The sequence below is a fragment of the Melanerpes formicivorus genome, unplaced genomic scaffold, assembly GCF_026170545.1.
Source record: "Melanerpes formicivorus ecotype bairdi unplaced genomic scaffold, bMelFor1.0.p_v2 SCAF_12, whole genome shotgun sequence".
NCBI classification, from domain to species: domain Eukaryota; kingdom Metazoa; phylum Chordata; class Aves; order Piciformes; family Picidae; genus Melanerpes; species Melanerpes formicivorus.
The window spans coordinates 13,601,927-13,619,154 of record NW_027142364.1 but is presented as its reverse complement, the minus strand read 5'-3'; the positions used below and the strand labels follow the sequence as shown (position 1 = coordinate 13,619,154).

Below are 17,228 nucleotides of genomic sequence, written 5' to 3'. Positions count from 1 at the left end.
AGTCAAAATGTACAACTTGTGTTCTATATTATTTCATGGGGTTTTTTTAAATGCAAAATATAATTGGAAGCTGTCAGGACACTTAGAATCTCACAAGTAGCTAACTCTGTCGGGATGCACTCGGTGTCCATTTTGACCCAGGTGCTAGATACTGATTTGAAAGTGATTCTGGTGGTTTAATTAACAAAACTGTATTATTTATGATGCTATCTTTGTCTAACTTAAAAAATTCCCAAATGGTAAAATCCGGAAACACCAAATGCAGGGCTGAGCACCAAGTTTAGTCAGAAGTAACACCAGCTGATGTGTGATATAGAGGAGTTTCTATGATAAATCCTTTTCCCAATCCTGTTTTGCTTAGTAGAGATCTTGTAGTTGTCCAGAAAGGAGAAAATCTGTGTGCTGGTCAGCTTTTGATTCAAACACTATGTGCATATGATAACGGTACAGAAGTTTGTGCTGGTGTAGAATGTATTTGCCTGCTGCTGTTGTAGGTTAGGCTGCTGACATTTCAAATGTTTTGAATGCTTCTGCTGCCAGTTCTGACCTTCTAAGCTATTAACAGCTCAAATTTGAGCTGCTTTTTAGAGCAGTAAATGTTTCAGACTACTACTTGCATTGAGTACTAGAACCATCTCAGGAGAATTAAATAGGAAGTCATGGGATCTGTTGCATTCTTTTAGTAGGAGTGCTACAAGATTGAAAGAAAGGAATATTAAAATACTTTTTGTCTAGAATGTGTGGGTGAGCTGTAAAAGCCACCTCCTTGTCTGTGGAGCAAGAGGGAAAAGACTGATCCCCATTTCTGTGAAGTGTAAAGACGTACAATTAGGAAGCAAGGCAGCTGTCAGAGCACCAGCTTCCTGGGGAGAAAAAGTGTCATTCTCTGTCTACCCACTATCAGTTACGATAGAAGCAGAAAGGTTTCACAGTTTGGCAGGCTTCTGAAGGTGGGAAGCCATTGTGAACTGTGCAGAAGCTGAAAAAATGCACAATGAAATTTGCCTGATTTGACAGAGTTAGATTTTTCCATTAGGGCAGCTTGGCACCTTATCTGTTTACATCAATACAAGTAAAGCATGAGTCAGAAGAATGTAAGCCAGACAACACTTCACATCTGTAAATAACTGCTTTTAGATTGCCACATCATCAGCAGTCTGTGTGTACATGTAAATACAAAATTAATCAAAACAAACCCCCAGAACCTGCTGAATCAAGAGAGGGCTGCTACACCTCTTCTGCACTACTCCAAGGAAGATGGTCGTATGTGTGATTTATTGTCTCACTCATACATGCTCTGAGATAAAAGCTTGAAAATCAGTGTATTTATCCTAGAGGTCTTTGAGTTGCTGCTGAATCAATTAGATAAAGTCTGTGTCCTTAAAAATACTTCTGATACTGTAAAAGTTTGGGAATTGACCATTTTGCAGCTTTTAGGATGGCTAGTGCTCTGATTGCACTGAAGGTGTAAACATCAGCTCTTAAAATAGACTGGGTTTACCAGTTAAGTATTTCTACCCATTCTGTTGTGCTAGATGCAGTTTAAGGCTTGTACATCTGACCATGGGAAACTGACATTCAGTATTCCTCTTTGTCTTTTGTTAGGATGTATTTAGTTTTCAGGTGTCTCCTAACATGAATCCCATCAAGCTGAATGAGCTGGCAATCCGAAAACGTTTGACTATCCACGGGAAAGAGGATGAGGAAGTTGAGCCTGCTGACTATGTGCTGCAAGTTAGTGGAAGGCTAGAATATGTTTTTGGTGATCACCCATTAATTCAGTTTCAGGTACATAAAGCCATTAACAGTTCTCTGGTGCTTTGGCCAAAATTTGGCCTTCCTTCCTGTACTGTTGGCTGGTCAGCTGTGCTGAACAGTAATACACTTCCTCCTTCATGGCTGCAGCCCTCTCCAGTTGTGAAATGCATGTGCACCATTTCCTTAGTGTCTTTGTAGTGTGTTATTTGTTTCTTTGATTTGAGAATTGCCATAAAAATAGTCTTCTAGCTGATAACATCTGTTTTCTCTGGGCTTTCAGTATATACGCAACTGTGTGATGAACAGGACCCTTCCTCAGCTGACTCTAGTTGAGTGTTGCACCATAAAGAAAATGTGTGAGCAGGAGATGATTGCCATAGAAGCTGCCATAAATCGAAAATCATCCAACCTTCCTCTTCCTCTGCCACCAAAAAAAACAAGAACAACAACTGTAAGTTGATATGGAGAATATCAAATACTCAAAGGACCAGCAGCTTCTGGAATATAAAGCTCAATGCCTGGTATTTGTGCTACTACTGCTGCTTTCCAGCGTAGTCACCTGGGTCTACTCAGAGCCTCCTGTTGCTTGTGAGAAATATTTTAACATCAGAAGTAGCAGACTCTGAGGCTTTTGGAAATTCCTTATCTGTCCTTGCCTCATCTGTCCTCCTTCTATCCTTAACATCTCCTTTCCATTGCTCTTAATTCTACTTTTAATCACAGCCCAGCACCTGGGGAAGGTATTGCAGGGAGCCTGAATTCTCCAGCCTCAGTGCTCTGTGTAGGCTCCACTAGCTTGGGCAGTAATGGTCCAGAATCATAGAAGGGTTTAGGTTGGAATGGACCTCCAAAGATCATGTAGTCCCACCCTCCTGCAGTGAGCAGGGACATCCTCCACTAGATCAAGTTGCTCAGAGCCTTGTCAAGCCTGACCTTGTATAACTACCTCCTCGAGCAATCCGTTCCAGGTTCCACCATCCTCATGGTAAAGAACTTGCTCCTAACAGCCAATCTAAATCTACTCTTCTCTAAAACCACTGGCCTTCATCCTATCCCTATAGGCCTTTATAAACAGTGCCTTTTCCAGCCTTCTTGTAGGCCCCCTTCAGTTGCAGGAAGGTTGCTATCAGGTCTCCCTGGAGCCTTCTCGTCTCCAGGCTGAGCAACCCCAGCTCCCTCAGCTTATCCTTGTAGGAGAGGTGTTACAGCACCCCCAATCATCTTTGAGTCTCTGTTGTAGGCTTTGGAGCTGGATCACTACTTCAGGTGAGGTTTCATCAGAGCAAAGTGGCAGAATCACCTTTCTGGATCTGCTGGCCATGCATCTTTTGGTACAGCCCAGGATGCCCTTTGCCTTCTGGGCTGCAAGTGCACATTGTTGGTTCATGTCCAGCTTTTCATCCACCAGAACTCCCAAGTCTTTTTCCACAGGGTTGCTTTCTATCACCTCATCCCCCAGCCTGTATTAATAATGGGATTGCTCCAACCCAAGTGCAGGGCCTTGCACTTGCTACGGTTGAACCTCCTGAGGTTCATCTGGGTCCACCTCTTCAGCATGTTGAGGATCTCTTATGTTAGGCCATATGTTTCATATGGTGTTGCCACTTCAGTGATGGCAACTCTTGCCATAATATACATCTAACTTCTCTTTTAGTGGTGCCTCCTTTCTTGCTAAACTTCTGGCCTTACAGCACAGTTGTAGTTTCATACTGTTATTCTAAGAAATGTGGGCAGACTTTGCTCTGTTGTGCACTGTATAAATCAGAATGCACAATAAATTTAAAGGATTATTGTGAATTGTCAGCAAGAAGTGCTCAATGTGTTTCCTCACCCCCATCCCCTTTCTCAGCAGAGTGGTTTCTGTCTTTTCCGTTTTTGTGTACGTTCTTGCAATGACAATACCCAATTTATTTGTTAAGATTTCAGATGTACATTTTAAAACACATATAGTTTAGTTTGCATTTGTGACTGGCTTAAAATACTTCACTTATAAAATAGGTCTCAGTATCTTACATTGCTTAAGAATCAATTTGTATCTTTGCTTCCCTTCTCAGAGCGTGTGGGATATTTCCAACCCTTTCAAGATTACTCTGTTAAAGGGTAATAAACTAAATACAGAAGAAAATGCCAAAGTAAGTAAATGTGCCTAACATCAGAAGACATTCTGTTCATCATTTTATTGATTTTGTTTTTCATGTGTAGTGAACTCAGAAGCATACAGATTTCAGTTCAGCAGAAGTGTAAGCATTTTTGGCCCTTCCCACTTACATGGGTTAAAATATTGCTTTATTGCTAAGGTATTGCTGTATTGTCTGAAGCTGAATCTGTGCATTAGAACAATATCAATAACCATGGACAGTATGACATGTATATTCATATGATACTTCATTTATTTTTTAGGATGGTATCTGTGAAGTACTGATATTGGTGTAAAATAAGCTTATTCAAGACAAACTGTTGTAAAGATCTGACAACTATAACTAGATTAAATACCAAACGTCTCTCAATGGTTTATATTTTTGTAGTCCAGTATATATTCTTTGTGTCTAAGCATTAACTGTGTGCTTCTAATCATAGTATCATTCAGGGTTGGAAGGGACCACAAGGATCATCTAGTTCCAACCCCCCTGCCATGGGCAGGGACACCCCACACTAGATCAGGCTGGACAGAGCCTCATCCAGCCTGGTCTTAAACACCTCCAGGGACGGGGCCTCGACCACCTCCCTGGACAACACATTCCAGGGTCTCACCACTCTCATGGTGAAGAACCTCCTCCTCACATCTAGCCTGAATCTCCCCACCTCCAGCTTCATTCCATTCCCCCTAGTCCTATCACTACCTGAGATCCTGAGAAGTCCTTCCCCAGCCTTCCTGTAGGCCCCCTTCAGATACTGGAAGGCCACAATTAGGTCACCTGGGAGCCTTCTCTTCTGCAGACTGAACAGCCCCAACTCCTTCAGTCTGTCCTCATAGGAGAGGTGCTCCAGCCCTCTGATCATCCTTGTGGCCCTTCTCTGGACACGTTCCAGCACCTCCACATCCCTCTTGTAATAGGGACTCCAGAACTGGACACAGTACTCCAGGTGGGGTCTCACCAGGGCTGAGTAGAGGGGGAGGATGTCTTTTATTTTCTAAACATGCTGAACACATACTCACACAAAAAAGCTGTAGTATCACTTCCTGTAAAGTTGTACGTGACTGGGCTACGGACTGGTTTACAGGCCACTAGTTGTGAAGTGTGGGAATTTATTGCACAGCTGCTTTTAGTCCTTACAATGCACTTGTCTGCAAGGTAGAACAACATGTATTTCCTTAATTTATTCATTGGCAAACAATAATATAGCCAGTCATGTAGGTTAGGAAGAAATTCCATTAGCCATAGATGTTTCTTGTTCAGATGCTTTATTCAGGGTATTCAGTGCAATTATTTTCTTCTTTCAGAACTGTTGTCACAACATTCCTGTATATCCTGCATTTTACTATGTAGTTAAATGAGCCATAATTTCAATTTTACTACCTGAGAGCTGTGACTGGGTAAAAGGATGTCTGCAAACCCCAGATGCTTTCCTTTATCTATACCATTATTTAGCTAGTTGCATTATCTTCTTGACTCTATGCTCTGTAGACTTAAAGTTTTTAAAAGAAAAGGGAAGGGAAACAGAAAAGAGAAAGTAGATTCCAGAAGCAACGTAGTTATCAAGTTGGATTAGTTGTTTTGTTGGGGTGTTCATCACATTCTAAAAAAAATAGGATTTGGTTAATTTCAGTGTGGTTTTAGAGGAAAAAGAAAATACAGCATCACAGTATCACCAAGGTTGGAAGAGACCTCAAAGATCATCGAGTCCAAATGCATTGATCGTAAGCTTGAGGAGGAGCAGGAAAAATTGACAGATCCTTGCTATTGGTGCCTGTGGACCCTATCTAAATGCTATTTAGTGTTTTGAATGCTTTGTGGTCTTGACATTTTTAAAGTCCTGTAGTTACCCAAGACCACAAATGCATGCAGTAACCTTGCAAGCTTGTGCATGTTTCTCTGCATTGTCTGTCTACACTGCTATGGAACTGTCACTATTGAGAACGTATTTGTTTCCTAGTCCTGATTCTAAGGCTGTTTAATTCACTGCCATTGTTCTTTTCGTTTCATTGTGCTTTGGCTCAAGCCAATATTCATCCATTTTGCTGAAATCACCAACTGGGTTGATAAATGCAGTGTTTGTAGTGGGAAACAAAACATTTGTCAGATGGATAGCACTCCACTAACGTGTGCTGGATTGAATATATTCACCTAAAGCACAAGTGACTCCGTTCAGTCAACCAGTTTTCCAAACACATGGCATTTGAAATTGCTTTTATTTTTGTTTTGCCTTTTGGCTGCACCATCAGTACACAGCATTTCAAGAGTAAAAGAAGAGTGTCAGAATGAAAAGAATAAAATCAGGATCTAATCCCTTACATTAACAGGACTGGAAGTTAGGCAACTATCCAACAGGCAAGGGAAATATCAGTGTGTCCAGCAATACTGTACTTTGTTGCTGTTAAATTTTACTTGAAAGCATGCAGTTTTCTGTGTTTCATATGCTGTTAAGCAGAAATGCAGTAATGAGCCTTAACTCATTCCATAATGAGCCTTAACTAGATGTCTTAACTTTGCCTTGTAGTGTGTTCAATTTCAATGCCAACAACTTCAAGTTCTTTCTCTTCCTGCCCTTCTCCTTTCCTATTCCTTATTTTTGCCATTCAAGCTAGCTGATATTGATCATTTCCAGGTGCTAAAGAAGAGGAATTCCTGGGAATGATGCACACTGTTATTATTACAGGTGATTTCACATGTCAGGGCCAGCAGTGCTTCCTCTGTACATTTTTACAAACAGTTTAACTGAAAAATGAATTTTTTTAAGCTTTCTCAGATAGAAATTGCTTCTACTTGGATAGTCAAATTTATTCAGAAATTAGTCTTAGATTTTTCATTCTGCTTAGCTGTTTATTTCCTAGGATTTCCTTCTGCGTTAGGCATGTTAAGTTAGAAGTATTTGTATTACCATATATTGCACTTATTAATAGAAATGAGTCGTTACTATTAGTCATATGGGGTAATATAAATAATTCAGATGGGCAGAGTCCAACGGCATGAGATTGAACACATCCAAGTGCTGGGTTCTGCACATTGGCCACAACAACCCCATGCAGAGCTACAGGCTGGGGTCAGAGTGGCTGGAGAGCAGCCAGGCAGAGAGGGACCTGAGGGTACTGGTCGATGGTAGGCTGAACATGAGCCTGCAGTGTGCCCAGGCAGCCAAGAGGGCCAATGGCATCCTGGCCTGCATCAAGAACAGTGTGGCCAGCAGGAGCAGGGAGGTCATTCTGCCCTGTACACTGCACTGGTTAGGCCACACCTCGAGTTCTGTGTCCAGTTCTGGGCCCCTCAGTTTAGGAAGGATGTTGACTTGCTGGAACGAGTCCAGAGAAGGGCAACGAAGTTGGTGATGGGTTTGGAACACAAGTCCTATGAGGAAAGACTGAGGGAGCTGGGGCTGCTTAGCCTGGAGAAGAGGAGACTCAGGGGTGACCTTATTGCTGTCTACAGCTACCTGAAGGGAGGTTGTAGACAGGTGGATGATGGTCTCTTCTCCCAGGCACCCAGTACCAGAACAAGAGGACACAGTCTCAGGCTGCGCCAGGGGAGGTTCAGGTTGGATGTTAGGAAGAAGTTCTATACAGAAAGAGTGACTGCCCATTGGAATGGGCTGCCTGGGGAGGTGGTGGAGTCGCCGTCACTGGAGGTGTTCAGGAGGAGACTTGATGGGGTGCTTGGTGCCATGGGTTAGTTGTTTGGGTGGGTTGGATTGGTTGATGGGTTGGACACGATGATCTTGAAGGTCTCTTCCAACCTGGTTTATTCTATGTAATTCTATGTAATATGTAAAGAATTTGGTAGCCAATGTTATTTAAACATAGATGGATTTATCTGTGAAGATTTCTTTAAGATAGAAATGCTGATGAAAAGCCTGTATGTATGTTCTGCAAACTAGTTCACACAGAATTCTCTAGGTTCTGTGGCAGACTTAAAATGTCTCCTTTCTCTATTGCAGGTTCATGTTAGGGCTGGTCTTTTCCATGGCACAGAGCTCCTTTGTAAAACCGTTGTAAGCACAGAAATATCTGGGAGAAGTGACCACGTCTGGAATGAAGTACTGGAGTTTGAAATAAATGTCTGTGATCTCCCAAGAATGGCAAGGCTCTGTTTTGCTGTTTATGCTGTGATGGACAAGATGAAAACTAAAAAGTCAACCAAGGCAATGAATCCTTCCAAATACCAAACCATTAGAAAAGCAGGGAAAGTGGTAATGTAATGGTTTTTTTTCCTCCTCTTGAGTGTATCTCTGAATTAGATTGAAATGTGCATTTGGAAATCTTTTGTTGTCCTCACTTCAGTGTTCAAGAAAGAAAATGGGGAAAAAAAAATCAAAAAGAGCATGTCTCAAAAATTGCAATCTTGGTATGAAAAACACTTTTCATACTTCTCAGACACTGGAAACTGCATGAATTCTGCTTGTAAGCCAGCTGGCAAATGGCTACTTAAGGAATTGTATTCTAAAAGGTCAGTTTTGTTCTTAACCCTAGATGAGTTCTGATTTGAAGCAATGAAAAAATTAGTGTCTAGGCTAACATGTAGGGAAATGTGCATTTTTGCACTCTCAGAGCAGCACCCTTGCAATTAAATCTTCTTGTCCTCAGTGTTGCTGGAACACATACTGGAAATTATGCATTTGTTTAACTTCTTTTCTGAAAGACAGCACCCCTTAAAGGACCCAGCCCTCTCCCTTCGCCTTCTGTTATAGTACTTGCTGCAGGGTAATGTTCACTGGCACCGTAATTTCTGTGTAACATGTCTTTCCTTTAACAGCATTATCCTGTAGCCTGGGTAAATACCATGGTGTTTGATTATAAAGGACAGCTGAAGAATGGAGAACTGGTACTGCACAGCTGGTCATCATTTCCTGGTAAAGTTTTACTTCTGAGATTTGGACTTTAAACACCTACAAGACTGGAGAAGTGTAGTATCAAATAGAGCATTTACTGCATGTGTGTCCAATTCCCCTGTCATAATCTCTTTCCTACTTGTAATTTTTATGTGGATGAATATGTAATGTTTTAGTCTCTTTCCTGAGAGTATTGTGTGTTAGGAAGGAGGGATAGGCAAGAGTTTGCTTGGAAGTAGTGTTGTAAAAATCTTACCTGTTCTGTAAGGAAAATCTGATAAAAAAAGATCTCGTTTATATCTATCGTTACCTGCTTTTGAGATGCAGCTTAAGTAGTAATTTTGGTTCCCTGTGTATCCTGAACTAAATAAACTATATAGTATGTGATGATATTTGTATTGGCAAAAAGTGCATTAAAATTTCAAGTCTTCCTTCTGATAGTCAGATTGATTGGTAAGAGTGCCTGAAATCTCCGTGTCACTTTTTATCCATCCTGAGAAACCCTTTCTTGTAGTGCTGAAAGAAATCTGATTTTAAACTCTCTTCCTTTGTTCATGCTGTTTGATCTAGAGGCAGTGTGAGTACTGCTTTACAGAGGTATTGCTAAGGTTTGACTCGGTATAGGGAGGTCTCAACTCTTTCTTTGGGACAGAGAACACCAGTATTCCTTGGGTGACACTCCAGTGTTTGGGAGTGTAGGAGGTATAGGTAGTTTATGCTGGACATGGAGTGCTTTGTAGTAAAAGCACTGTGCAGCAAAACATTCTTCTGTCCATAAGCAGTTCTTTTTTGTGTCTTTGCCTTTCACATTTGTTAATTTTAATACATGCTTGGGCTGTGATATTAATTTTTCTGTCTAATTTTTCAGATGAACTTGAAGAAATGTTGAATCCAATGGGAACTGTCCAGACTAACCCTTACACTGAAAATGCAACAGCTTTGCACATTAGATTTCAAGAATATTCCAAACAGCCTATCCATTACCCTCCCTTTGATAAGGTAAGGTGCAACAGAAAGAGCACTCTCAAATCCTTATGTGTAAATAGCTATTTCTGCCTTCCTTTCAGCACTGCTTTTTCACTGATTTCCCCACTCCCTGCCTTGTAGTTAACTTTCTATAGTCATTTAAACTTGCACTGCCTGACAGTGTCAGTGCTCTGACTTCAGGGTCTTGAGAGTAATTTTTAAGACATGCACGTTTAAAAATACTCTGGACATAGTCTCTTGAGGGTTAGAAGCACAATCATTTTCCCATATCAATGATCTTGCAAAAAGCTAAATTTGTCTGCCATTCTGGAGACCTTCAAACTGTGCTTGCCTGTCATCTGTAAAGATCTGTTATTTCTTGGTACAAATGTACGTTACCCACTCTCTGGAACACTTGGTTGTGAGCTAAAAATCTTTCTAAGGATAAACAGACTTTCAATACCATATGAAAAAAAATCTCAAGGTCTGCTCTTGGATTAAATCCACTTAATGTTGCCCTGCAGTTTTCTACACATCTGGATAAGAATGTCTGTCTAGAAAGCCAATGGAATATGTGGGATACACATAGTAATGTCTGCTGGGTAGCAAGTTGTTCACATTCCAGCAAATAAAGCTAAGACCAGGAAACAGGTAGGAAAATAGGTGTTAAAGCAGACAGCTAATGGTGCATTGAAAAAACAAAGTTTAGCTCATATATGCATGAGTCTGAATTTTGGTTTTGGGAAAGTTGATAAAGCCACCAAGCTTTGTCAGCTTGATCAAAGAAGAATTTTGGGTTTGAAGTTCATCAGAATTAAATCAAATAACATGATAAGGGGGTTTTGTTTTGATTTTGGGTTAGCTTGGTATTTTATTTCCTTCTTGTTGGAAAGTGCTTGTTTTCCTATTAAAACAGCATTGGAAATGCCTTAAATGCTAGAGGAGAGCTGAATAATGGCCTTTTAATTATGGTTGGACAGTTTACTCATACTGGACATATTTTAGTCAGGTTTGTTATCAGTTTATTTGTAATGCTCTCAAGTTTTTTGCTCATTACACTCTAATTTCTAAAGAAGAAAAGGAAAAGCTGCTTCTCTGTGGATATTACAGATATGTAAAAGTATGTTTCTTTCGCAATCACGTCTTGTTCTAGCACTGTTGTTCCTTCACTTGTACTCATGATGCCAAGTTTTCAGTATGTTAAAATGCTGGGGGGAATACAGACAAGAGGTTTCTCGGAATGAGTTACCTGATGTGTTTACATTAGGATAGTGTCTGATGGTCGTCACCATCCCCTCTAACTTCCATTTGGCTGCTAGCTTTTTTGTATTTTGTGGCTTTGGCTCCCTTCTTGAGGTGTACCTGTGAAATCCTGAGTATCAGACAGAGGAAAATCCCAGGGCATCTTCATAAAGTGACTTGTAGAGCTGGTAATCAAACATTCATGGAAAGCATTTAACTTTGAGGAAATATTACAAGATGTACTTTTTTCCCAGTAACTTTTGCTACTTGCAATTCCCTAGAGGTAAGAAACTGTTTTGCAACATCACTGGGAAAATCAGAGCTATAGACTCTTTGATAATTCATTCAGTTTCTGTGGATATACTGAAATTTCTCCCTCAGAAAAAAAAGAGTGAGATACCCTCTCTGACAGATCCTCTCCCTGAAGATCCTGGTGAATCAGGAGTAACATTTTGGCTGCTTGAATTATATCAGCTGAGAATCTGTTTTTCAAGAGTGTCTGGATGAGACTTGCTTGGTGCATGCCTGCATCTAATTTTCCCAGTGCTGTTGCTTCTTTCTGCCAAGGAAACAAAGAATCAAGTGCCAACTCTTTATTTATGTACAAAAATAGATAAATCTTTTGTATCATAGCATCAATCCACTGCAGTGAATGCTTGTTTGAGTCAAAGTGAGCAGAAGTGCCTTGACAATTGATAGGTAGACTGTTGTCCAATGCAGGAGCTGTATACTGGGCTGGCATTGCTGATTAAGATGGCCTTGCAGTTCAGCTGAGCAAAGCTGGGCTTGCACAAACCTTCAAAGTGTGTTTGCAAATAGAGTAACTCTACAAAGCAGGAGGAGGCAAACATCAGAGAATCAGGACACTGTGGCTGTGTTTATGCATGTTTTCACACAGTGTGTGTAAACAACCTTTGTAGCCAAGAGCAGATATCATACATCATGTTAGTAAGTGTTTCATACAGAGGAAGAAATAGAAACCAAACCAAAACAACAACACCCCACCCCCCAAACAAGCAAACAAAAAACCCGCCCAAAACCCCAAGAACAATAGTAACTGAGACTGAGCTTCTGGGTCAATGTTACTTTGCTTTTAACAAAAGTAGCAGCTTTTGTTGCTGAGGGTTGCTGTGTATTGACTTTTGCTGACAGCTTGTTGGTAGAATATTCACTTTATCCTTAACTGAGTTCTTGCTTTAAGCTGGTTGTTCATGATGGTACACAAGGGAAGATCCTAGATTTAGAGAAGTACCTGGAAACACTAATTGAGGTCGTATGGGTGATCTGAGACGATGGTGAAAGGACTAAGTTTGTAGATTCATACTTAAAATAGAGGGCTCTAAGCATGCCTCTAGATATCAAGCGTGACTTGTGGAAGCAGTGCCCTCAAAAAGAGCTAAAGTAGTGATGAGAAAGCAAAGGATGGTTTAAGAGTTGAGGAATTGATTTGCTGTACTGAAAAATAAGGAGGAAACGCAATGAGAAACAGAAGGCTCTATAGGGAACACCATTTAGCCGAGGATTGAAGAAGCAACCAACAGATGCCATCATGAGCGTTCAAATTCCTGACCCTCCATAGTTCTGCAGATTAGAAAAGGAGCACAGCGCAGAAGTCTGTGTTAAACCTCCTTATATAAAAAATAGTAGTGTTGCAATTACGTAACAGATAGCAAAAATTCCTTATTTTCTTCATTTCTATAATATTTACTCTTTCATTGCACTCAGTCTTATATTTGCTGTGTTAAAAACCATCTTTTGGCAGATACTTGAAAAGGCAGCTGAGATCGCAAGAAGCAGTGACAATGCTGCGATGGCGGTAAGCATCTGCTAGACAAGACTGTGTAAAAGACAGTTCTCCATTTGGGGAGGGGTTGTTTGGTTTGCTTTTATTATATACATCAGTCTAGAAATAAGTAAGTTAACTGCTCAAATAATGACAGTTCTGTTCATTTTGAACTGCCTTAATACTCAGTTATATCTCCACTGTCCAAGATATTTTAGACTTCTTATATTTATCTTTTTTTCTTCTTTTTTTTTTTTCATTTCCAAAAAGCACAATTGCTTTACATAGTTGTGTTCCAAATCCATAGAGTAAGGTTTACATTAGATCTGGAAAACATTCCTAGGCTCAATAAAATACTGCCAGAAAATTTCTCAGTTTTATTAAAGATGATATTTGCCTGATTGTCAGATGTTTCCCAGTAAGCTCTTTCAAAACTGGTCATTGATCTGTAAGCTGTTGTTTCTTAAATATGATTATGTTTTCTTCTTGAGGAACTGTATAGTTCTAACTTGAGGACAAATTTGGAAAGAGCACCAAAATATGAAGGCATTTTCTTTGAGTTATCTTCAGAAACACAGAAGATAGCAATTTAGAATGTGAAAGCACAGTTGGGTCAACAGCAATAATAACTGCACTGCATACAAGAATGAACCAGTTACTGGAAAAATACGTCACTTACAATACCAAGGGCCTAGACTGCTCAGGAAGAATGAAAATTCACTGCTACTTTGTGTGCAAACAACTTAGTGTACAAATAATGGGAAATTTTCAATAGCAGAATGCCAACTTGATAGCATGGTGACTTTTAATTTGAAAGATAAACATTTTCAAGTGCAAGAGCCACCTTATTGCCAAGACCATTTTCTTATTTTGGTACCAAAATGTACTATGTACTTGAATTCAGCTTGCCTTTTACATCTGTTTACTTCTAAAGAATTTAAATGTGTGCTATTTTTCCATAAAAACCTTTTAGCACAATACTATTTCTAGAAGGATCCAAACTTCAGTTCTGTGTGCCGCAGATGGACATTTTTTGTCAGCTGGGCAACCTGGGCAGAATGTCATTTGATGAGAGCAATTTGTTTCTGCTACGAATCCAAACTGATTTTGCCTACCATTACTTCTCAACTGGCCTTTGCCTTTGCCTTGGGATCCATTGATGTAAAGATCTTTGGCCTACATCTTAAAATTGTGTGGAAACTTCTTCAGCATTGTAAAGATAAAGCTGGCTTTGGCATTTAAACTTTCCTTATTTTTTTCCAAAGTATGTGTTAAAACTAATTTGTTGCCTTCAACTACTGCTTCCTTGCCCACAAGCAGCAGTTTCTTTTGTCTCCCATTACTATGAAATGCTGCTGTTGCTGATAGTGTTGCTGATATCACTGCTTTAATTTCTGCCCTTGCAGTTTGCATAAGGGCACGACTGGGGAGAGAAGATACTAACTGAGGCATTGTGAAGACTCTTTCATATAAGCTCATTTACAGAATCTCATTTACAGAATCACTACTAATATTTCAAGGAAGTAAAATGGAGCTAAGTGTCTGGAAAAGACAAATTTGGAGTAGAAAACAAACAAGCAAAAATGTTTGTTATACTTAGCAAGTGTAATTCCTTCTGTTTATTGTTGGAAAAGTGGGCTTTGGCTTTAAATTTCAACCCCCCAATACTTATTCATATATCTATTATATTTTGCTCAGTTGGAAAGGAGAAGGTATGTGTGTCCTAAACAGAAGTTCTTCGTGTTAGAGTTGTAAAATAGAAATATTGCCATCTAGTGTCATTAACTCTAAAGTATAGTTACTTTTTCAGAAACTTGTGTACACTGAATTGTGAATCTACTAGTTAGAGTTCTCCTAGCTTAAGAAACCTGAAAGGAAGGCAAAGTAAGCCATGCCCTGTGTTTCAGGAGTTTTATCTGATGTTCTTGGTGTAGTGTTTCTAGTACTTGAACTAAAATAAAAGAATCTTACTGAATTTATCAAAACATTGTGCATTTCTCATTTTCTAGGGTCGAGGTGGTAAGAAGTTTTATGTTGTGCTAAAAGAAATAATGGAAAGAGATCCTTTATCTCAGCTCTGTGAAAATGAAATGGATCTTATTTGGACTTTGCGATATGACTGTCGTGAAAATTTTCCACAATCATTGCCAAAACTGCTGCTCTCTTTGAAATGGAACAAACTTGAAGATGTTGCTCAGGTAAGGGAAAAGACAGTGATGGTGGGGAGTCAAATCATGAGTAAATAGAGATTCTTTCCCAAGTATAGGCAGTTTGAAGTAGTGCTGTTTTGTAAACCAAAGTTCATTGTATGCATCCTGTGGCCTGGACATGTAAGCTAGAACTTATTATCTTAAGAAACCAAAATAAAAACCCCAACCAAAGCAAACAACAAAAAATCCCTAAACACAAAACCAAACAAAATCCAACAACAAAACCCCACCAACCACAACCCAAAATGCATTTCAGAGGTCTTCTGAATGATGAGAAGCAGCACAGCAGTTATTGATGCAGGCTGATTTTTAAATCCTGTGCTCACCTTTGATCTTAAATGCAAGGAATTTCACAGAATCATTTAGGTTTGAAGGCACCTCCTGAGATCATCTAATCCAACCCCTGTGCTCCAGCAGTCACCTACAGCAGGACTTGCCCAGCTGTTTGTTTTTTTTCCTGCACCAATGGAGAGTTCACAGTCCTTCCGGGCAGTGTTCCAACGTTTCACCTGCCTCACAGTATGGACTTAGTTTATACAATTATTTTAAATAAAGAAGTTTTAAGTTTGTAAGATCTGAAATAAAGCTTCTTATAAAAAAAAAATGGTTAAACTGCTCGAAGACTGGAAAAAACCCCACATCCTAGGCAGGGGAACTAAACCTCACTGAGGCCAACAGATATACCCCTGATTGGCACAAAAAAACCCTTTACTTCTGGGGTTGTGGTGGGGCCACTGGTTTTGCATTGTGATTGATCAGTGCCTGTTTCTTGCCTCCTGAGTTTCACAAAACTGCATAGATGATCCAGTTCAGAATCTTTTCCCCTCAGTGTTTAACTAGTGGTATCAACATGCCTGTTAAATGCAGGCTGAGACTATGAACTTGTACACATTTCTCATACTCGAATTGGAAGCATTATTTGAACTATGGTGTATAACAGAAATTTTTCAGTATTGCTGTAAAAGGATTACTAAATCAGGAGGAAAATCAGATGTTCCTAATCATTCAGATTTTATAAGTTGCTGTTTAAATACTAAATTCTTGTAGTATATAATTTGTAGAAAGGTGCTTTTTATCATGACTTAACACTTGTTCCTATGGAGAAAGAAAATCTTGTGCTGCTCATGTGTTCGAGCTTGATTAGCCTGATCAATAGGATACTGTTTCAGTCATATAACCATGTGTATATATATAATTAAAAGTATACTCTCATCTGTTTACTCAAATAGTTACTTCACTCCTAACCTAATGATCTTTTTAATACAGCTTCAGGCTCTCCTTCAGATATGGCCCAAGCTGCTGCCTAGAGAAGCATTGGAGTTGTTGGATTTCAATTACCCAGACCAGTATGTCAGAGAATATGCAGTGGGTTGTTTAAAGCAAATGAGGTGAGTATAGTCTATGCTTCAGCAGGCAAGGATTTCTGGGCTGAAAAACTGCACTTGATTCATTTATAGGAGAAAAAATACCTTATGCGTGCTGCCTGCCATAAGTAAATGTAGTAAAAAACCCTGGTCTTTGGATAAGCACATTGTCAGCCAAATAAAACCTTATTCTGACATTTTGTATTCAACAATGATTGTTTTCCATGTTGTTAACTGACCACAACAGTGTGCCTCTGTCCCAGAGAGGGTTTTGTGGACATTTCTTTCTTGGGTGGGAGAGCAAGAGAATGTAAGAACTTTTTAATAACAAAGGAGGAACATTATTACAGTAGTTGAATACTGTAAAAAGTGCCACCCAGCCACCTCACACTGCCAGGTGTTTGCTGTATTGTTTAAGAGGAATGTAAGCTATAGCATATAATAAGAACTCAAGGAATTACTGATTTATTCTTCCCAGCAGCCTTCATGATCTTATTTTATTACATAAAGTTTTGCTCTTTGCTGTCACCTAGGGCAGGATTTATATGACATTATCATTTGCATCCTTAGTGCATGTTTCCTGTCCTTGAATTCTGCATTCTCTGTGGTGAATAGTTTAATGATTAATTTTTTAAATGGTTAAGACTAAACTTTTGGGTTGAAAAAGAAAAAAAAAAAACACAAGTATGTTGATTTCTTTCAAATGCAAGCAAACAATGTAGCTTCTGGGCTGCCCTAATAATGCTGAATTATTACATGTGGAATTATTTCTGGAATTCTTAGTTCTGTCACTGGGGCAAAATTCTGTTCTGTTGCGTGCCAGACATCAATTTTCAACCTCCTTAAACAATCTGATGAAACTGTAACCTATGAGCTGAAATAAAAACAGTAGGTAACAATAAATACAACACAGTGTGAATCAAA

The 17,228-nt window shown here is 39.5% G+C and overlaps 1 protein-coding gene across 4 annotated transcripts in view; it reads left to right on the top strand.

The window, feature by feature from the left end:
• PIK3CB (phosphatidylinositol-4,5-bisphosphate 3-kinase catalytic subunit beta) overlaps positions 1-17,228 on the top strand; it is a 96,015-nt gene that overhangs the window by 61,558 nt on the left and 17,229 nt on the right. For all 4 annotated transcript variants that reach the window (XM_068145451.1, XM_068145452.1, XM_068145455.1 and 1 more), the window contains 9 exons: positions 1,606-1,788; positions 2,039-2,209; positions 3,813-3,890; positions 7,849-8,100; positions 8,664-8,760; positions 9,608-9,738; positions 12,710-12,763; positions 14,740-14,928; positions 16,207-16,328. In XM_068145451.1, coding sequence (XP_068001552.1) covers positions 1,606-1,788; positions 2,039-2,209; positions 3,813-3,890; positions 7,849-8,100; positions 8,664-8,760; positions 9,608-9,738; positions 12,710-12,763; positions 14,740-14,928; positions 16,207-16,328 — 1,277 coding nt within the window. The remainder of the gene's footprint in view (positions 1-1,605; positions 1,789-2,038; positions 2,210-3,812; positions 3,891-7,848; positions 8,101-8,663; positions 8,761-9,607; positions 9,739-12,709; positions 12,764-14,739; positions 14,929-16,206; positions 16,329-17,228) is intronic.